Here is a 22,752-nt window from a genome sequence, read left to right as displayed (position 1 = left end):
GAATGGAGGAAACAAAATGGTTGGAAGGTATAAGGCTCTTGCCTTATTATAATTCTAGCTTCTGTGTACTAGATCTTTGTCAGGAATTCTCTCTCTCTCTCTCTCTCTCTTTCCTTTTAAACTTCATTTTCTTTACATATTTTGCTTGAGAAATTGCAATGAAGTCATTCAAAAAATTGGAAACATTTCTGCTTGAGTTAGTTAAGTCTTGTATTCATTTATTCTATACAAATTTATCAAACTCCATTATGCCAAGTCCTGTGCTAGAGTCTGGGGATACACATAAAGTAAATCCAATTATTTACCACCTGAAAGAGCATCATGGTAGCTAAATCAACACACCAAAAATAACAATATGGTGTGGAAGAGCTTCATTGGTGAAGATGTTTATAGGCTACTCTGGAGCACAGGAAGGACATATAGTCCAGAGTTGTGCCTGTATGTGTCACTGAGGACTCAGGGATAGCTTCCCAAAGGGGCTTACCTTCAGCTACAAGAATTTGAAAGCTACTTTTTATTTTTTTTTAAGATGCAGTTCCTTAACTTCAACAAGATGATTTAGACAATTGACTTTCTAGTGCTAAAAAATAAACTTTGATTTTTTACCCTCTCTCTTAAAGGCAATAAATTAATGAACCTCATTTTTCACATCTCAGGTCACATGGTTGACTTACTTTGGCTATTTTTCTCTTGGGATGATGTTTCTTCATTATTTGACCTTGATTTGTAACTTTCTAGAGTGTGTTCAGAAATTTCATTTTCTGCAAATAAAGAAAACTAAGTTATTAATTTCAGGTGCCATGAACATCACCTATATGTAGATATGTATGTTTGAATAAGATTATACCTCTGTTTTTATATAATAGTGGACTTATCATTCCCCCATCCATACCTCATGTCCTTACTCATTCAACGAATCATTTTTTATTTTTTTGCCTTGAATCCTACAAACACTGTGCGAGGCAGTATAAGAGTTGCAGAAGTCAAATGATGGCAGATTAGAATTAAATATTGTCCTTTGGGAAAGAATGATTTCAGTAGCCCTTAAAGAATTCTGGGGGTGAAGCATTAATGGGAAATTTCGGAACAATACAATGACATTTGTCTATTGTGCAGGTAGAGTTGAAAAGGCAGATCTTGTTTTTCAGTCTACTTATCATGAGAATTTTAGTCCATCCGAAAGCCAGAGAGACTGATATTAAACTCAGAGAAGTGGTACTTTTAAAAGGATTGTAGCTATTCAAAGATGTAGTATTTTGCTTTGAGAAATAATGGGTTCTCCGTCACTGAAGGTGTTCGAATCATATGTGGCTAAATCAGCACTGTCCAATAGCACTATAATGTAAGTCACACTGTAGTTTTAATTTTTCTATTAGCCATGCTCGAAAAGTAAAAAGAAGCAGGTGAAAATAAGTTAGTAATATATTTCATTTAAGTAGTAGATCCAATATGTTATCATTAGATATATTATATCTGTGTATGTGTGTGTGTGTACTGAGTCTTGAGAATTGGGTGTGTATTTTATCCTTACAGCACATCTCAAGAGGACTGGCCACATCTTGAGTGCTCGATAGCCATTTTGTGGCTACTGTATTGAATAGCACAGGGCTAAATAACCACTCAGAAATAAGGAGGGGATTTAATCTGGGCATACACTTGTGGAATGAATCCAGTAGATGGCTATTCTGGATAACTTCTAAGTTCCCTTCCGGCTCTGAGATATGTTGAGTCTACGTATTTTAATAGGTATTTTTTATGTTAGTTGTATAATACTTTTTTCTAATGATAACTTTTTAATCAGAATGCTTAGGAAAATATTTCTAACATATTATGGGTGAAGGAAGTGGAGTGCATTTTTTCAAAGTAAGAATGGGACTGAAACAGTCTGTTATATTCAATCTTTGATTGACCATTCCTAGAATATGAACTCCTTGAGAGTAGGAACCTACTCTATCTTGTTAACAGGTGTGTCTCCAGTACCCGGAACAGTGCCTGGCACACAATAGGTGCTCAGTGAATACTTATTGAATAGATGGATGAATGGATGAATAAATGAGCTCTTTACTCTGTATCTTTTTATGAGTAGAAGCTTCTGTAATTTAATTCTAATTCCTGGAGCTACTCTAGTTTCTCTTGGTTATGCACTCTTTTACTATAGTTCCTGGAGATTCACAACCCGTGTTTACTGCAAAGCAAACATTTGCTTATTTGAGTGACAACACCTGTCAAATAAATTGTGCAGCATGGAGCAGAAAAACTTTAATTGACAGAATTTTCTTGTTTGCCAGCCTATTGTTTCAGCATCTCAGTCTCCATTAGGTGCTCTGCCCACTCACCTTTTTTCCATATCACATGTGCTTTCCGAAGCTTCATTATAAAGAGCTGGACGATAATAAAGAGTATGAAAATGAGAAAGGACACAAGAGTGAGGAGCAGTATGCCACTTTTCTTCTTCATCAATCCTGTATACTGAGAATTTGCTCCTAGAAGGAAAATAAAAGGATTTTAGACAGTTTGAGGGTTTGTTTAGGTCACTGAGGAGAATACACAATACTTCTAAAATGTAGTATAGGCTAATAGACAGCTCAGATGAAGAGACAAAGAAGAGCTTTACCCTGATGGTAAAGAGGTTCATACTATTTATTCTCCGAAAACAAGAATACAAATAAAGCAATTTTGTGGGATGATTTTAAAAAGGTTTTTAAGTTACATAGATATTAAACTAGTTATTTTTCATTTCTGGAGAAAACGTGAGAATATTGACTTAAATTATAGTCTGAGGATTCAAATTGATTTTTTTTTTAGCAAAGTGTAGTTTAGGTAGTAAAAGAGGGTGTTAGGGAATTTGAAAAACTATGTGAATAAAATGAATATTTATTATTCTTGGCTAGCTTAAATGTGGTCCTACATGAAGGCATTTGGAGATAAACTGAATGACCCCTTACATGTAGCAAACCTAGAGCCCAGAATTCTAGGTCTTTCTAAACCTAGAATTCTGGGCTCTAGGTTTGCTAAATGTACTGGTCCCCTCATCTCAACCAAGAAGCAATTAAGTAGTATCAGCTATGTGTAGAACATTGTGCTTGGAGCTGCATGAGACACAATCCTTATGATTTAGGTGATAGTTGTCTATATATGTAAACAAATAGATTAATAAAAAACAAACAGAAGGAAGCTATCTATGCCAAATTTTAGATCTACATGTGTTAATATAATAATGTGTTCAGGGATTCAGAGGCAGGAGTGGCCCCCAAGTTTGTCAGGAAATTTTTCAGTGAAGATATTGACCTTGAAAGAGGTATAGGGAGAGGAGTGATGAGGCCTTTCCTTTCATCAGAGCTGGTTAGAATAAACGAGGGCAGGGTAATCAAAATGAGATGTTTTCAGGAAAAAAAATGTGCATTCTTGTCAGGACTTTACAGAGACAGAACTGCATAGGGAGGTGGTAAAATACACCTTATGGAGGATTTAAGGCTTATGCTCTACATTGTAGACTATGGGAAGTCACCAAGATTTTCTGAACACAGGTGTAAAAAGTTCAAAGGGATGTTTTGATAGTTAAGTGCTAAAAATGGATTATAAAAGAAGACATGAAGGTCTGCATCAGAGTGGTGGCACCTGAAAGAGAAGACTCAAAAGTCCTTGGAAACTGACTGAATTTATATGTAGTATAGGCTAATAGACACACACACACATGCATGCACACACACACATGTACACACACATACACATGCACACATAGTAATGAAGGATGACACCAAGGTTTGGGTCTCCGTGATGCTTTAAATAAGCTGTGGGTAAAGATGCTGTTCAGTTTTTAGTGATGTTGAGTTTGAGGATATAGCAGAAGAATCAACTAGAGATATGTAGGAAATGGTATGAAACAGGGACTGATGCTCAGGAGAATGTTCTGGAAATACAGGTATAGAAATCTCCTGCTGGTAGCAACAGGAACAGTTTTTGGAATGGGTAAATTCTTTAAGAATTGTGGAAAGAACCAAGGATGAGGAAGGAAAATCAGAAGCATATCTACATATAAGAAGGAAGAGGAGGAAGGGAAGCTAGTTAATGGACACAGAGAAGGAGTAGTTAGTAAAAAGTAACAGGACCAAGCAGAGTATGTCAAATAAGCCAGGGAGGCAACTAAGTCAAGGAGCACGGGAGTGATTAACCAATAGAAAGAACAAGAAAAATGAAGATGGAAAAACATCCTTAGATTTATTGATTAAGAGGTTAAGATGTCAAGTGTTTATTCTAAATGCGGTGGGGGACACTTACCAGTGGTCAAGTCAGGGTCTTGAGTGGTTTGTTCTTCCTCTTCCATCTCTGATGTACTAGAATCTTCTATTACTGTGACTAAGGTGAATGAAACACATGAAATATACATATGACTATATATGTATAGTGTGTATATATACACATAGTCACCCCAAAGCAGCTTTGGAAACCAAATGAAGTGATCCTCATCAAAAACCAACAATGAGGTCATTTTAAAACTACTGACTTGGCCAGGGTTGCAAATGGCCAGGGTCAATTTGCCTCATTTTTTTTAAAGGTAAGCGTTTATTGAACATTTAATTTGTGCCAGGCCTTAAACTGAGTATTTGGTTTATGTAATTCCTCATCACAGGTCTGAGCAAACAGAGTTTTGAATAAGTAAATAAATTTTCTAAAGCCCTGCAGCAAGTAAGTGGCAGAGCCAATATTGAAATTCAGAACCCCAAATTAAAACCATTATTGTATACTTCCTTCCTGAATCAGGCCTATTAGTGAGAAGGTCCTTAAGATGCTTCAAGATAGCAATTGAACAGTGGAGAGTTTTATGGATGGAAAACCTACAGCCCCAAATGCCCAAAGCAATGGTTTTTATGTTGAAAAGTAGGCTTGGTTTTTATGTTGAAAAGTAGGCTTAGTTGTTATTCAAAACTGTGCATGTCTCCATGTCAACCCTTGCCACAGAAGTGGGATGTACTATGATGCTTTTGCTAGGTAAAAGAAATTATAAAAATAAGAGGTCTCTTTTTCTGATTTTGCTGTTTATCCTCCCTATTTTCTGTTTTCATTGTTTTTGTTGCGGTCTCTTGCTTTTTAGCCCGATGAACAGTGCCACTGTGTGGATCCTGAGGGGAATGAAATCACCCATTCTTCTACTGAAAATGGCTACTATTAACAGTATAAGATTGTAGAAATTGAAAGCTGAAAGGAAGTTTAAAAATCATATTTTAAAAATCTTACATTATATTTTAAAATGTAGGGCAGAAAATTGAGTTATTTAGTAGTGACGAAAGCCAATTTAAAGACAAATAGATTCTAAATGTGTAAAAATATTGGATTATTAAAGCAAGTAATGTGGCTGCTTCACTTCAATTTCAATTTTCATTGTCCTTCAAAAAACTGTATGGCACATATTGTATTTATCAGCATTTAAAGCCCCAAACACTTACTTTTAAATATTACTTAAGATAAAAAAAAATTGTTAAATGCGATCTAATACTCAGAACTATAAATATAATGATATGAAAGCACTATTCCACCAAATTAAATTGTTATAGAGACACTATATGAAATAGAAAGAAGACATGTAGGAATTTATGAAAGCACCATAGCAACTGCATGCATTCATCCATTCACTCATCTATACTGCATTTTCTGAGTACCAGCTGAGTACCAGATACTATGCTAGCTAAAAGATAAATTAAATATATGATCATTGTTCAGAGTTAACCATCTAGTGGTTCACTGTGTAAAAAACTGGAATTATAATTTAGGCTTTCTAAATGCTTCTGCATTTATATTTCAAAAACTATCTGAATTCTTGTCGACGAAGTAACTGATGAGCCTTCAAAGAGGATTTTGTTATTCAATGACAAAGAACACCAAATCTCCAGATTCTGCTTCTTTGCTTTCTGTTGATACCAAGTCTTTATTTTGTGTTTGTTCTGTTCTAAACTGAAAAACAAAGAAACGATTCTTTCTATAAATGAATTCAACCTTGCCCTTTACTATAGTGAAAATTCAAATGTCACAATTGTGTGTGGTGTGTGTGTGTGTGTGTGTGGTGTGTGTGTGTGTGTGTGTGTGTAAGAGAGAGAGAGAGAGAGAGAACCTAACAAGGCAATAGTTACCCTGAAGCCCATCCCACAGAGTGAACACTCCTGATATGGCACTTCTCTAGGTCATCACAAAGCTAGAATCAGATGGAGAGGGTCCTGTATGGTCTTGTTACAAAGTCGAAGAAAAAATGTAAAACTTAGAAATGAATAATCGACTTCCTAAAGAGTCACCATTTTTTTTTTGTTTGTTTTGTTTTAACGATTTCGACACTTACCAGTACTGGTGGGCTGCTGAGGGTCTTGTGAGGATGAAGAGCTTTTCTCCAGGGCATCTGAAGCTGTCTCTTGATCAGTAACTAGGAAAGAAGAAAAACAAAATTCTACAACTACAGAGAACAATTTTACCCACATCGTACTCAGTACAATAGGCTGGAGAATGTATTTGGCTGCTACCTGCTTGTGGAGGTTTTGCAGAAACCTCAGAACTATGAGTTCTGCGGCTCTTGTGCTGTTTCGTGAATCTGTATCCTGCTGATTGTCCATCTGCTAAGCTGCCTGGCTTAGAAATACAGCACGCTGGACCTCTGAAGAGTGGTGCATTTGGCAGTGATAAGCAAAGCGTATTCGCTATCTCTATCTCTATCCATCTACCTGTCAATCCCTCTTTCTATGTACCCTTTTACATATAGGCCTACTTATTTGTTAGGCAGCTTTGCAGTCAGGCTCCAAGAAGGACAATATATTGCATGAGATTGAAAGTAGTAGTTATGAGAACCTAATTGTTTTTTGTTAAGCCAGACATTGAGGAGATTTTCAAGATATAAAAGAATGCCATTTTTTCTCACATTTTTTAGTGTTGCAAAATACAGCTATTTTTCCATAAAAATATGCCATTTCTATTAGTATGTAGTACATTATTTTTGAATAAAAAACATTTAAAGTTTTTTCAGTTTTAATTTCTAATAGATAAATTTCAATAACTTTATTTCACATAAGTAAAAGTTCTTTGGGGTTTTTAATTACTCGTATGTTTGTAGAGAGGCCTTGAAATCTAAAAGTTTGCAAACTGTGGCTCCACTTTTTGTTTTTATCCCATCTTGCACTAAATTATAGGAAAACAATAATCCTCATTTGGAATACTAAAAAGATAAATCGCTTTGAAGACAGTCTCATCTATCCCTGCTCTTCTGTTCTCATCCAAGCACCACTGTGGGTTTTCTAAGGATGGCACGTTTCTTTTCCTAGATGCTATGCTCGCCTGGTCCTCATTTCTCCCCTGTTCCACTGTGCAGAGTGTAAAGATGAAAGGGGTCAGAATGCTCATTTGTAAAAGTGTTTTAAAGCATCTTCAGTAAGCAAAATTTTTAAATCATTTGATGAAGAAAATATTTGTAATATCTGTGTATCAATGAAGTAGCTTGCCAAAGAGAAGTCATAACTAAATGGAAGCCACCAACAGCTGATACTGGAGTTGGTCTTCAAATACTAATTGGAGATCCGGCAGTAGGTGCTAAATAATCGATAAGTCATAAATAAAAATAAAGTTTTAACCTATTATTATTATTAGAAATATTTTATGACTATGATTTTGAGTCATATAGGACTATAGCTAGAAAGGAGAAATCGATTCCCTCTGCAGTAGTAATGATTTGTAGGTTGTTTGAACAATTGCTGAAAAGAAAAAAATTTTTTTCAATATTGTTTTTTTTTTTTAAATTTAAGATTCTGAATGTCTTTCAGAAGCATTAGATAAATAAGGTCTAATTTTCTCTTTGGTGATCCTCCTACATCCCCCGGATGCCCTGTGCTCCCATTCCACTGATGAGGGCGGAGGCTGGAGAGGGGATGGATCATAACGAGGCAAGAATATTTGTGTCAGATTATTGTGGGTTCTTGAGTCTTCTAAATGCAGCTGCTTCAAAAACTACTTTTGGTTTGATGAGAAAGTGACTGGTGTGGTTCATGCTGCTTCTTATCGGATGCCTTTTGGCTCAAAAAGTTTTATATAGTTTTAAAATTGTTTCTTTAACTTATAGTGAAGGAATTAGAGAACAGAGATTCTGTAAATGGACGCAACTCCTCTTCACATTTAATATTTGATGTTTTGTTTATTATTATTGTGTTTTACTCAGAATATTAACATGATTAGACTAAAATATTTAAAACAGTTATAACAAAATAAATCTAAAGAGCAATCATGACAATCTGGCTGTATGAGTGCTTTATATTAACATAAAACGATATAGACAAGTTTATATTTATTTCAGTTAATATTATGTCCTTTGGGGTCAAATATAAAGATGCTTCATATAATCTTTCCAAAAACATGACTGTAATAAAATGATGTAAGTTCAAGTTATACTAGCTGTCACTATAAAAAAACAAGCATGACACTGCCTATGACACTGTGCTAGGCTTTTGGCACAACTGGGGTCCTTCCAAATATTGAAACAGTTAGATCCCTCTCGCCCAGCTGGAGACATTTCAACCATTAAAAGAGTTTGCTATAAGGAGAGCTTTGTTGACAGTAATCTCACTCTGAAAGACTTTTCCCACTCCATTTAATTTTGTTTGATAGTGTAATACTAAGGTAAATTAAAAATGATTATAGACATAATCATTAGTTCTTCTTACCCAAATCTTTGAACTGAAAAGATGCTACCAGTTTTCTTCCTTGCAGGCCTTTGTGTCGAATAATGCAGTCCACTGTTGAGTTTTTGCCATATGCATGGACTCTGATTGTGCTGCTGCTATTACATTTCTTGCCATCATTTTCAAATTCATGGTGGGTTTCACCTGTGGAGAAATTTCAAAAGGTGTATGAGCTTGTGGCTATTTAACATTACTAAATGTGTTTGGTTCTCTCAGAAACCAAGGACCTTCACAGCTTGACAAACCTGTTAGATTTCTAACTTCATTCTAATCACAGATACCTGCCTTGTACATACTTGGCCCTAGTTACAAAGGGAAGCAGGCAAACAGAATAAATAGGTTTCTATAAACCCTTCACTACTGAAAAAAAATCCAAAGCTTGTAACAGTTATATAAGAAGGACAGTCTTACATTGTTGTAAAATGCAAAGACTCTGGTTGAATAAACAGGGCAAATTAAAGGAGAGATGTTTAATGCAGTAGAATTCGTTCTGGCCTGGGAATCAGACTTGGGTTTTAGGTTTTTTCTCTCTAAAACTCCATATGACCCTTGGTTTCCTCAACAATAAAGAGTTCCTTCCAGCTCTAAGAATCTATGATTATGTAAAATCAAATATAATGTCTGTTGAAATATAAGCGAACTATGAATAGTTCCCAAGCATGACAATTAATTGTTTGCTTCAATCAAAAGACTTAAAGTTTAGATTCTTTGTTACCATAATATTCTTATCTGTCATTGTGCATATGACACAGTACTACACTATGTAAGAAAGATCATGTATTATGTTAAATGTGTTTTCAATTTTATGCCTACTAAAAAGTTTATGCTCAGGGTATTAGCTCTATTTTACCTTTTATTTCGTGAAATTTTGTCAAATTTTAAGGCATTGTAATACATATCACATTTTAGATTTCTACCTTGTTTTAAGTAAAACACATATTCATGCTATTTGTGATTAATTGTTCAAGATTAAGGGGTAATATTGATTGTTTATAAGGATAATTTGTCTGAAAAAGAACTAATGAATTATTGAATGGTGTTTTCTGGCAACTCCTGCCACCAGAGGGTGCCAGAACATTTAGAAATCCCTTGAAAATTTAACTGGGAAGGAAAATGAAGGAGGAAAGAAGCATTTTCTTCCCTTACCATAGAGTTCTATGTCGTTCTCAAATAGCCAGGTTATCTGCGGAGGGGGCTTGCTTCTCATGGTGGAGCATTTAAGTATAACATGTTCTTCTCCATTGTGCATTCTGACGACTGAAGCTTCCAGGATTGGCTTGAAAGGAGTTGCTAGGAAAAAAAAAAAGATTTTTCTGTGCTTACTTAGCTGGTCTACGATATCTCAGCAAAGCACAGAGCCTAATATCTGCTGGGATCATTGTAAGGTATGGTCTAAATAATGGCCATATTTTTTTTTACTTGACCTTTCCAAGAGTACAGTTAAAAGTCTTTTATGTACTTGTAAAGCTACTTTGCCTCTAGTCAGAATGTTTGTTACCCAGAGAGTGATTAGTCCCTGAAAATTCCCAAACTGACTATGTTACAAAAGCAATTCTTTTTTTAAAAAAATTAATTAATTTTTTATGGTGACATTGGTTAATGAAATCCAATAAGTTTCAGCTGTACACTTTAATAGTAAGGCATATATATGTTTATACTGTGTGTTCGCCTCCCATAATTAGATTTCTTTCTGTCACCACATATTTTATCCCCTTTAACCTGTTCTCCTCTCTCCTCCCCCCATTCCCTACCCTCTGGTAACCACTAGTCTATAGTCCACGTGCATGAGTCTCTGTTTGTTTGTCCTGTTCATTTGTTGCTTTTAGGTTTATGTTTCACATATCAGTGATATCATGTGATTTTCAACTTTTTCTGTCTGGTTTATTTCGCTTAGAATGATTATCTCGATGTCCATCCATGTTGTCGCAAATGGCTGTATTTCATCTCTTCTTATGGCTAATATTCCATTGTATATATGTACCACAGCTTCTTTAGCCAATCATCTAATGTAGGACATTTTGGTTGCTTCCATATCCTGGCCACCGTGAATAATGCTGCTATGAACATCAGTGTACAAATATCTTTGGGGATATGGGTTTTGAAGTCTTTGGGGTAAATACCCAGTAGAGGGATTGCTGGATCATATGGTAGATCAATTCTTAGTTTTCTGAGGAAACTCCATACTGTTTTTCATAGTGGCTGTATCAATTTGCAGTCCCACCAGCAGTGTATGAGGGTTCCTTTTTCTCTGCATCCTCTCCAGCATTTGTTATTACCTGTCCTGTTGATTATAGCTATTCTAACAGGTATGAGATGGTATCTCATTGTGGTTTTGATTTGCATTTTCCTAATAGCTAGCAATGTTGAGCATCTTTTCAAATATTTGTTGGCCATTTGACAAAAGTAATTCTGACATTTGATATATGACACATTTGATTGGTTGAGCACTAGGTGAGAAATAGAGGCCTGAATTCTAATTGTACCTTTGCTACCAACTAGTTATAAGAACTTGGATTCGTTCCCCAATTTCTGGTTTCATCAGCTTCCTTGTCTGTAACATAAAGGAGTTGGTTTATGAGTTGGCTGTTTCAGCTCTAAACTTTCCTGGATATATGACTCACCTCCAGGTCAATTACTTCTGTCCTCTCCTAACATCAAAGATGCATGTGCCTTATAAAAGGCCCATTGGCCTTTTTTTTTTTTTCCCCCCTACTCCTGTCTTGAAAATACTTTTTAATTAGGCTTACTTCTTTTTCTTTCACATTCTACTTCACACTTTGGTCCAGACCTACACTCTTCCACATTTATGTACTCATCCACCTGCCATCAAGACACTGTAAATCCAGCTCCAGGTATGTACTAGATGTGTCAGATGCTGCCAATATAGATATGAAAAAGATAAGGTCCTTCAAAGAACTAATAATCTGATGATAAACTCAGCCCTTAAACTGTTAATTAAAAGGTCATGTGTTAAGTTCGATGATGGAGGTATAGATAGGTTATTAAGAGACCCCAGAAGGGCACACAAGCAGCCTGAGCCAGAGAGCTGTTGAGGTAGCCAATAAGGTGCAGGGAAAGAGCCCGTGAGCTGAGTCACATTGGTTCTCAAAGCCCCCAGGAGCCACTTCTTTCTTGACACTTTGTCACCATGTCATTACTTGAAGGTAGCCATCACACTATACTAATTCAAGAGAAGTCTAAGAAATTCATTTGTGTGATATGTGGAATTATGTTATTTAGAGACAAATAAAAAGCAATGTTTTTAATTGATCTGTCACAAAAAGCAAAAAGTAAAGATAGTAAGACTCACATTGAACGCAACTGACTATCTACAGAACTGAGCAAGTCTCAGATGATCAGGAGTCTATCACTTCCTATCCATGTCTCTCAACCCCACCTCCCAATAGAAGAGAGAAACTTGTTTTGGCAGAGAATGTGAGCTGATTGTCCAGTGCAGTTACATCTGAATTCATTTTATCTTAGGATGTGCTGTCATAATGTTCTACTTTATGTGCCTTCCTAAACTAGTATGCAAACTCTTTGTGGGCAGAGATTATTGTGCTTAATTCATCTCTGATTCCCTAGAATTTAGCACAGTATTTGGCACATAGTTGCAGGTCATAAAATATCAATTCTTTTTTTTAGTTCCTTGAAGAGAAAATTTAGTTGATGCCAAAGATGAATTTCACAAATTCACATTTTAACCTAGGGCTTGCAACTCAAAATGTCTTTTTCTGTTTCCTTCCATCAGAAGATGGTAGAGGTGCCCAGGAAATGCTTTGCTATAGGTAACATTTTAAAATTAAACATTAAGTTTAAAAATGTTCTATTATGTTCCTAAGTATACTGTTCCCATACTGGGTTTACTGGCTTTCAGGCACCTACCCAGCACGATCACTTTCATTTCCTTTGTTCTCACGGAGTTGCTGTAATGTAAACACTTGTAGGTGCCTTCATCTTGTGGTGTTACATTTGTCACGCTGATAAAGAGCTGATTGGGGGAGTGATGAAGAAGCTGGTATTTGGAATTTTTTAAAGCTGTACAGGAGGGAAAAAGAGCTGTTATGAGGGAAGGTATCAGATGAATACAGACTCTCAGTAGATTGATTGTTCACAGGAATAGCTTTTGATTTTCACACTTTAAAGGAACAAATGTCACATCTTTGATTGAGCTGACTTTCAAATTCTAGTGTTACCAGCTGGATACCTCCTAATAGCTTAAAGTTAGTTTAGAAAATGAAATATTTTGATACTGTTATCTGTGAAATAAACGATTTGCTTTATTTGTGTTTGTAGGAAATTAAGAATACTATGCTGGTGAAAAATTCAAGTCGCAGGAGAATTTTAAATAATTTGTTTTTTACATTATGAAAAATGCCCCACTAGGATTTACCTCTTTGAAATCTGATTCATTTGATGTTGTCTTGCCACAATGAATGTGAAGAATGGAAGGTAAATGCATTGATATTCATTGCTCCAGCTGGGTGCTTTTTATTTTTAATTTTTAAAAGTCATTATTATTTGAAGTTCCCCAAAGGTTATGAGTTAGTCCTTCCAAGTGTTTAGAGAGAGAGAGGGAGAGGAAAAAAAAGCAAGCTCCATGGGATGTCCATCTCAGGTCAAAATTCCCTTAGCAGAAATGGGTGATTTTGTCTTCCTCCTTTCTTTCCTTCCTCCCTCCTTTCCTTTTTTTTTTTTCTGTTAAGATTTATTATATGAACAAACGTAACATAGTTAAACTTTGAATGGCTGACGAAGAGAGGTTGTTTCTCATCTGGAACAATGGTTGTGTGTCCTGGGACACTGATGCTACAGGAACTAGAAATTCTAGAATCTAGGCATTCTCAGCATCAGCACTACTGACATTTGAGTTCATAATTCTTTGTCGTGGGGGCTATTCTGTGCATTTTAAGATGCTTAACAGCATCCCTGGCCTCTTTACTCACCAGATGCCAGAACTCTCCTCCTTCTTTTGCCTTTTTCCAGTGATAGCAAGCAAAACTATGTTGAGACATTGTCAAATGTCTCGTAGAGGGCAAAAATTAGCCCCGGTTAGGAACCACCAAACTCGATCAAGGTTTTCTGCTGTAGACATTTGAGAATATCCATCTCCTCCAAGTTTAATGAACTCAAACCAAAACAACAGAAAGCATAATATAACAGAATTATCTCTAAAGCTTTCCTCTCTGAACTTTTTAGTATCTACTTATTCTATTAGAATCTAGTATTAATAGTTGATTTAGCTTGGAATAATTATATAGCTATTTTATATTTAACATATCAATATTTAATAATGTTTTTAAGCATATTAAAATTTTTAGAGGCTCTGCTTTGACAAAGTGGAATAAAATTTGCTGTTGTAGAGACTTTTTCAAGTATGTGGCAGTTAGAAATGTTAAATGGAGATATAAAATAATGTCATTATGAAGGAGAGGGTTTAGTAAAATCCTGTCCAAAGAGATGAATTAAATAAATTTTTAAGAATCCTGCAAGAAAAAATATATATAATAATGTGAGGTAATGGATGTTAACTAAATTTATTGTAGTAACCTTTTCAAGTATATCCATATATCAAATCACTGTTGTATACCTTAAACTAATATAATGTTATATGTCAATAATACCTCAATAACACTGAAAAAATAAAAAATAGAGTCTCTTTCCTTCTCAGGCATCTTGGACTTATTTAATGTGTGTTTACAAAGAGAGGAGTGGCCACCTTTCTTTCCAAAATAATATGTCCTATCAATTCCTATTGCTTAGTGATATTGATTTTATGTTAAGACCAACGAAGAAGAGATATCTGGAAAGTAGCTTTGTGATGTGAGTTTGGATTGCTCATATGGAAAACGAAGCAGCTAACACCAAAAGTGGGGTGATGGTGTTGGTTGCATGAGCACAAAGGGTGCCAAATCTTTTGGCTACCTGTCTATCACTGTGTTGCCAGTTGTTTCAAGGTCACTGAAACTCAAAAAGTTATGTGGAAGTGAGGTGAAGACATGGCAATGTGCTTTGTAATTTGAGCCCCTTTTACCAATCATTCTGGTGGGGTTTCCATTTCAGATTTCCTGTCAGAAAAGGAGCCAGGTGTAAAATAATAGGCTTCTGAGTACGATTCATGTATAACAGTTGGTGGGGCCAAGCCCACCCTTTGCATGACTCATGCTGGCCTTTTGTCCCACCAACTTGTCTGTCTGGAAATTCCTTCAGGTTGAGGTCTTGTGGTAATTTGTTTTTCTTTCACTTACCAGGATGCTCATTTAAAAAAATGGTGAACCCTGACGGAGCAAGCCACTGCAGGGAGGCGGTCTTCGCTTGAGAAACAACACACTTTAGAGTGAGTGTCTGGCCTTCCTCCACGGTGATGGTTTCTGTGTGGTTAGTTAGAAAGGCCGCTGCAGAGGAAGAGAATTGGGGACAATCAGGCTGGCACAAGCCATGTCACTCCCAAGTGTAGGCAGAGACTTAGTCTCAACCCAACCTCTTTTATCCATTTGATCATTTATCACACATTTCTTATTGAAACAAAATGAAAACTGCAAGGAAAGGAGCAAGCACTGTGTGAGTTAAGACATCTCTTGAAGGAGGTCTGAAGGAAAGGGTGGGGGTCTTAGAAGGAGAAAAGGGGAAGTTGAACAATGTCTATTGGGCACTTGCTCGGTCATATGCCGGGAATTGTTACCTATATTCAATTTAACTTTAAAAGTAACTCTATAAAGGAAGAATTATTTGGATCATTCTACAGATGAGGGAATAGAGTCTCAAAGTCACACAGGTCCTGGAATTGAGATCTGTACCCAGGTCTGTGCACTACAAAGTCCATGCCCATGTAATTTGGTTAGAGTATCTAAGTGATGAGACCTAGAAACGTCAGCCTTTTTACCTTGGGTTTATAAAATGAGCAACTTGTACCTTCAAGTACAAGTTGTGTGTCTAGGTTTCTAAGATAGAATGTTATAACCCATGGTGATCTTGTGAATTATGGCGCTGCTCTTCACAGAGAGCAGTTAAGTACCATCTGCAGAAGAGCTTCTATACCAGAGGGAGGATGGTCTCAGATCTCTTCCAATTTAATATTCCACAGCAGCACTTTCTCCAAATTTGAGAATCTAATTTCCCCAAATCACAATCCCCAGAGAATGGTAAACAATTAGTTCTAAACAGCTATAAGTTTATCCTCCCCAAAAGGAAATTGATAGAAAAATAAACTGGCTTTACAGCTGATTCGGCACATTTATTGCTGTTCATTATTTCTTTAAGTTTTAAATTAAAAAAATTTTTTGAGGATGACGATTCTGATGAATGAAAGGACAGAGCACTTCCATAAACATAAGATACCATGAGGTTAGAAATTATAAATAGCAAATGTAATGAGTTTTTCTGTGTTATTTTAAACTTTAAAAAAAGAAAGAAACAAGAATAGTTTATTTTCTTGTGATAAATTTTAAGTATTAGGAAAAAGTGCTCTGGAAATCTGTGGGAATTAATTGGTGCAGCCTTTTATTTTTCCATTCTTAGGTCACTAATTTCAATCTAGCCTCTGGCAATAATAAGCCAGAATTACTGTATTGTATTCATTCTGACTTTCATGGGAAAAGTTTGCTGGAGTTGTAATGGAAAAATACCCATATCATCAGCCAATATTATAATGAACAACAAAGTGTCAATAAAAAGAGATCGTGTTTTCAAAAAGGCATTGAGGCATACGGCCAGAATTCTGCTTAGGTTGAGTCACGTGGAAATATTCTCATCTATAAAATCAACCCATAATTGAGTAATAAGAGTATTAGTAGAATGCTTTGAAAGGACAACAGAATTTCTTCTAAAGTGAAGCAGCGTCTGAGCTAAGACTTTGACTTTGGAGCTGTCGGACTTCCATTGTTTACATAATATTCCAGTTTGATTCTTGCTTTACTCTAGTTCTTGTGCATTATCTTGCTTCCCAAAAACAGACTGAAGTTTTTATGTTTTATATTTCTCTAAAATTCATTCCTTATAGAAACTATCACAGCGTGAGCTTGAAGAGTAATGGTTTAATGCCAGCTTTCAAGATGGCACTAAAATGCAGGCAGTGGACAGATATCCTTGCTCTCCTGTTGTTAATAGGAATATCGAGAGACAGGAGAGAAATTACTACATTTAATCAATGATGGAATAAATACTAGTGTTAAGCAATATACTTTGATTTCATCCTTCGGGCCAGAAGTTGAAACTTAGAAATTTTGCCAGTGTTCTTCCCTTTAGTAAAATGATTGTCTAGATTGTCTGCATTTGGGGAGATGGGAGTGATAAGATGTATCTGCAGCCTGTTTATAAATAAATTTCTCCCATTTTAAAGATGTATGTATCATTACCTTTTTCTTGGGGTACATGATTATTAATTAAATTGTGTCATTTAATTCTTACAATGTCTTAAAAATTGTAGTGAAATGTAGCATGGCTTTTTAGTGATTGCTAAAGAATTGTACCTCTTAAGATTAGTGTTTGCTCTTGCTGTTGAGAATTCAGTATCAGGCTGCTGACCAGACTGACCACAAGTATAGATGCTTGAGTTTTAGATGGAAAGGGCTTTGTTTGAGGCATAGAATACTGTTGTTTTTTTCACTTTTTTTCTCCAAGTCTTGCTTTTGGCTTTACAGGCTTATTTATTTTTCAGTATTTTCATGTAGACCCCATGTTTGATTTAGAGACAGGAAATCATTGTAGAAAGGAAGAATAGCCTGAATGAGAAGCCACAGACCCACATTGCTTCAGCTGTAGTGCTTACAAATATTGTTCAATATGCCTAGGTCATGTTAAAGGGTGGAAGAGGAGGATAGCTGTACTTAGGTTTTGATGGCACATCTTCTAAGGAAAAGTTCCCCATGATCTTCTCATTGCCACTGAAAACTAAACTGGAGCTCATCTTTTAAATTGTTTTTCATCTAAGTTTGGAGTCAAACTTTCACCTGCTTTGTCAGAGGGATGGGGTGTAGGGTATCTTCTCTGCTTACCACTTCCTCCTCTGAAGGCTTTTAAAACATGTATATCCTTATTTACCCTTAGCCTTTCTTCTGTAGACCAAGAGTGCTGTGTGCCTACTGCTTACTTCTCCCTATCTGAGCTTCAGAGTTCCAGTTTTCAAATTAGCTTTACGTGGTTCCAAAATGTTGAGTGTACAGAAATCAGCAATGATTGGCTGTGGTTTTCTCTCCCGGGGGGAGGTCACCACTTAGCACTGGTAAATCATATTTACTGAGCTGACTATTGACTTCTGGGCTTGGTCATTACTTCCATGACTAGATTCATCCATTATGGATAGCATGTGTTATGAGGCTGCTCATTGAGTCTGGGGCTATTGATTGTGACTGGTTTATGTATGGAAAATGAACCTGTGACCTTCACCATTATCTCCACCCCCAATCTCATGAACTAATTTTCCTATCAGTGGAATGACTTTACGCCAAAGCGCATGTGATCAACCCTTAAGCAAAAGGGCACACAGCAGTCACAGCCACCTACAAAAGCACAAATAAATAAAACCTGTGTGTTTCTTAAGATTCCTTGTTTTTATTTTTTTGTTTTTTTGTTTTTTTTTTCCTGAAGGTTTTGGCAGTTGCAGTGTGTGATCTCCACTTCTACTGTAGGTCATCACAGTAGACTAAAGAAAGAATAGAGTACTCTTTCTTTTTCTCAATTTAGTAGCCCAAATTATTACAGATGATATTTAAAAACTGTATAACAGAGCAAGCCTGTTCTGCAGGGACCCTAAATTGGACAAGTGGAATTGGAACCCATCATTTCTACTGCTCCTTATACTCCTAACACATATCTAACACAGATGTAGCTCCTGCTCCGTTCAGGTGTTTTCTTGTATCTGATAATGTCATCACCAGCCACTGCATACCAGATATTTGAGAGACACCCTAGTCTCCTGTCTCTTCAACACATCTCTTTAATCAATTTCTTCTTCTTTTTTCCACTCCTGTTACTGCCTTAGTTGAGGCATCCATTGTTTCTTTTTTTGGACCATTTCGATAATATCCTTCTAATCTCCCCTCCCTCTAATTTATCATTTTCATCTGCTTCTAGAATTACATTTTAAAAACATAAATTTGATCATGTGTGTTCCTTCATTAGAATATTTGTTAAGGCTCCCATTGCTTGTAAGATTCAGGACAAAATTCCAGATACCTTGACTCTTCTCTTCTTCAGTATCCTTTGCTGATACTCCCTTCCAGATGCTCCATGCAAATGGCCATTTGCTGTTTTCAGAAGGTTCCAGGCTCAAGAACATACTTTCCCTTGGTTCACACTGTTCTCTTGGCCTACAATGCTTTTCTCATCTCCTTCAAGACAACTCAGATTACACCACTTTTGTCAAACCTGCCCAACCAGCCGTTAGGCCCTGTCCTCCCTAAAACAACCTACTTAGTCTCTCCTCCAGATTCTCAAAGGCTTTGGAAAGACTTCTGTTGTAGTGCTTAGCATAGTATTTTATAATTATTTGGTAACAAGTATTTCTCTGTGGATAGGTTGCAAACTGCTCTTGGGAAAGTCATTTACCATTTATTCACTTGGTTGAATGGATGACAAATGTATTCCCAGGGCCCAGCAGAAAGAAAGATTTTAAGTGTTAGTTGAGTTAATGACTAAACATGAGTAAATGTATATATTCAGAAATAAATATTTTAATAAGATCTTAACTTTGTAATTGTTCTGTTGAGTAGTAAAGACTAGAGTTAAGTTAAAACCAGAGATGCACTATGAGTTAATTCTTAAACCACTGTTATTAAGTAGCAGGCAAAATGTGCTTTCATTCAAATTATTACAAAAATGAATTATTATTAAATAGAATCAACAGAGAAAATTGTAAGTGTGAAAATGAATCTGACTTTGTCAAATTCAAATGATTTCCAGTGTAGCTTTAATGAAATTGTCTCAAATATGTGTCAACAAACGAGTGACTCTTTTTAGGTCACAAAGAAGAATCAATAGGACCGCACTCAATTTGTCACTGTTCTTTATGTTTCCTTCATCTTACTCTCCACTTAATAGCCAGAATAGAGGGTGCGAGTTGGTGGATTTTCATCATCCACAATATAAGTCAGTGGGATAAGTTTTGAAAAATTCTTCATTCTTATTGTGTTTTACCCATTCTAGTAGCTATTTATGCCAATAGTAGCCTTGAAAAGAGTGCATTCTCCAAGATTATAGAACTTTTCTAGTCTATAGTTTTTTGCAGCCTTAGAAGTTGCACAGTAGAAGAAGATAGAGTGATCTTCCCATTATTCGGTTAGCTAAAAACAGCTGATAATTTTTAGCGGTGCTAAAATTGATGATTTGCTTCCTTTTTACCAACAAAAAAGAAACATGGCCAGTTCCTTTCTTATTTGGAACTCTAATAGACTTGAGCAAGATTAAGTCAGAGTTGGCAACCAGTGCTCAAATACCATTGAACCTAGATGCCCTTGGGGTGGCTCTTTGGATGAGATTTAACATTGGGATTTTTAAATAATGACTCTTCCAAGTTGTGTAAATCAGTGGCTTTCTAACTTTTGATCCATAATAAGAAATATATTTTCTCTTATAACCCAGCTCGCGTGAACACACACAAACATACACATGCAGAAACAGCAATTAAAAGTTTATGAGATAATACTTTTATTGTGTGTTTTTCAGGCTGATAATTAATGTTGTCATTTACTAGCCGTGAAAACTTGGGCAGGTTATCTAACTTCTTTTAACCTCAATATGTAAATTAGGGATAGTGATACCTACCTCAGTATCTTTGCTAGAATTAAATATAATTAATACAAAGTACTCAGCACTGTGCATTACACAATGAATATACTTATTGATTCTCTTTATGCATTATATTTGAATATATTCTAAAAAACTTGTCTTAGGTTTACCAGAAGACATGGTTAGTGCTGCTTGTATTTAAAAATTTATTTTTGTGAAGTATTTTTATGAGACAATAACTTGAATCCTGAAAAAGTTAAGATCAGTTAAAGGCTTTAAACTTTGGAATAATTGAAAGCATTCTAATTTTAGCTATGTAAATGAAAGCATTCTAATTTTAGCAATGTATTTTTTCTGAATATATTAGTTATACTTGAAGCCACTTATTAAAGAAACTAATATTATTTATTACCAAAATTGAATACTTATCAAGTGTCTCAGAGTACAGGGACCTAAAAAGAAAGCTTTAATCAAAGTGTATAAAATAAAAAATTGAGGTACAAGTAAAATAGGAAATCTAGTTTTTTTTATAATAGCATCTTTCTGATGCAGTTCTATGGTGAGTGCAGATTTAGAAAGATAGATGGATTACCTGAAACATAACTCCAGAGTCAATATTTAGAAGCGCGCGCACACACACACACACACACACACACACACACAAGCAAGCAGTACTGTTGTTTATGGTTCCCTCTGCAAGAACCTGATACAAGTTGCAGTTGGAGATTTAGGGCCACCTCTATTCTGCCCCCACTTTTGAGTAGGCATAATTTGACCTGTGCTCAAAAGATTACTGAGTCTTTTTTTAAAATTTTCATAATGCTACATTAGAATTAAAAATCAGATGTGAAATTATAATAAAATTTAAATTATAACTGACTCTTAAACACAAAGTTTTCATTGGGCTCTTAATTATCTCTGAACTAATTAGGAGCTGTAAAGCACTTTGCTATTTAAAAGTGCTTTCACATTTGAAATTTGATCTTTATAACAATCGAACATTGTTATCATCTCCATTTCAAAATGCAGAAACCGAGTTTCAGAGAAATTATTTGATGAAAGCTTATACAGCAAGGAAGTTTTTTAAAATCCAAAATTGATGCTCTTTCAACTGGTATACTCATAAAAGACAGATCCAGTAAGCTTGTTACATTTTGCCATAATGTAGATCCCACAGAGACACACACTACAATAATCCTTTCTATGACCTTTATCAATTGAGCAAGAGAAGACATAAGTGAATAACATCCCTCTGATGTATAATTTTGGCATGGCTTGGAAAGCGTTAGCAAATTTACCTGGGTTGTCTTCTGTAGTAGATCTTATGAGAATGCAGTTGACTTTCACAGATTTGGCAAAACATTAGGTCATTTGAGCACTAGAAAACATTAGCTCTAAGTCCTTACCTTGTAAGGGGAACCAAGCCAGCAAGCTGCAAACTCTCCACCACATATTGTGCTGTGCTGTTCTCACACTATGTCAACTTCCTCTAGATTCTGAAATAAAAGGAGCAGAGTGGTTTTTTTTGAAGGGGAGAGGCAGTAGCTCTGTGACCTCATGTGTTTCAACTCCTCCATCAGCTCTGGAAGCCCCATTCTTAGTTAGCTGCCCCCCAAACACCTCCTGGTGGAACATTTAGTGGACCACATGTGTCATCTCGATTGTGGAGAGATGTGAGTGATGTGTTGGTGGCACAAATCATTCTACCGCATGTGGGTAGTACTGGTAAGTCAACTAGTTGCAAGGCTTTTTTTGGGGGAGGAGGGCTGGGAGAGATATTAAAATGTCCCTGTGTAGTGATGTCACCTTATTTTTACTTTTCTAACTTATTAAACAATTGCAATTAGATGACTTTTTCTGAATCCTTAGGAATATTTTATATTTCTAACTCTGGCAACAATTTATAATGGTTATCAGGAGCAGAATTCATTACTTTATGTATTTGCTCATTTAAAAAAAAAATCTGTATATCTACCCATCCATCATCCATCCATCTATCCATCCCTTCATCTATTCAGCCATCTAGTCTCTCACTTGAATGAGGAGCCACCTTTATGTTTAACAGGCTTTCCAGGTATCATAGGGCAAGTTTGAAATACTGATAATGAGAGTGTTCTGGAATAGAAACCAAGATATGTGGGAGATAGCCCTGACTCTGCTATCAGCTGGTGTGGTGAGGGTTATAGAAGGTTCTCCTAAATGCTTGTTGAAATATTATGGAAGCAAGGAGTGAGTAGGTTGAATTATACCATTTTTAAAAATAGAGAATTAAGGAATTTGCCTGAGGTGACACAGTGAGTTTGTGGCAGAACTGAGAATACAA

General features: G+C 35.9%; 1 protein-coding gene across 3 annotated transcripts in view; it reads right to left on the bottom strand.

Annotated features, from left to right (window-relative positions):
• CRTAM (cytotoxic and regulatory T cell molecule) overlaps positions 1 to 22,752 on the bottom strand; it is a 29,789-nt gene that overhangs the window by 1,573 nt on the left and 5,464 nt on the right. Inside the window, exons 2-10 of one of the 3 annotated variants that reach the window (XM_039874720.1) lie at positions 21,836 to 21,925; positions 14,954 to 15,100; positions 12,591 to 12,743; positions 9,852 to 9,995; positions 8,688 to 8,849; positions 6,329 to 6,409; positions 4,279 to 4,356; positions 2,337 to 2,483; positions 675 to 761 (exon numbers count right to left, since the gene is read on the bottom strand). In XM_039874720.1, coding sequence (XP_039730654.1) covers positions 675 to 761; positions 2,337 to 2,483; positions 4,279 to 4,356; positions 6,329 to 6,409; positions 8,688 to 8,849; positions 9,852 to 9,995; positions 12,591 to 12,743; positions 14,954 to 15,100; positions 21,836 to 21,881 — 1,045 coding nt within the window. In that variant the 5' untranslated portion in view covers positions 21,882 to 21,925. Of the gene's footprint in view, positions 1 to 674; positions 762 to 2,336; positions 2,484 to 4,278; positions 4,357 to 6,328; positions 7,746 to 8,687; positions 8,850 to 9,851; positions 9,996 to 12,590; positions 12,744 to 14,953; positions 15,101 to 21,835; positions 22,577 to 22,752 lie in introns of those variants that run through there. The other 2 variants (XM_039874721.1, XM_039874722.1) reach the window with 2 other exon arrangements.

Source organism: Pteropus medius, unplaced genomic scaffold (genome assembly GCF_902729225.1).
Source record: "Pteropus medius unplaced genomic scaffold, Ma_sr-lr_union100, whole genome shotgun sequence".
In the NCBI taxonomy this organism is placed as follows: domain Eukaryota; kingdom Metazoa; phylum Chordata; class Mammalia; order Chiroptera; family Pteropodidae; genus Pteropus; species Pteropus medius.
This window is presented reverse-complemented; position numbering and strand designations above follow the sequence as displayed.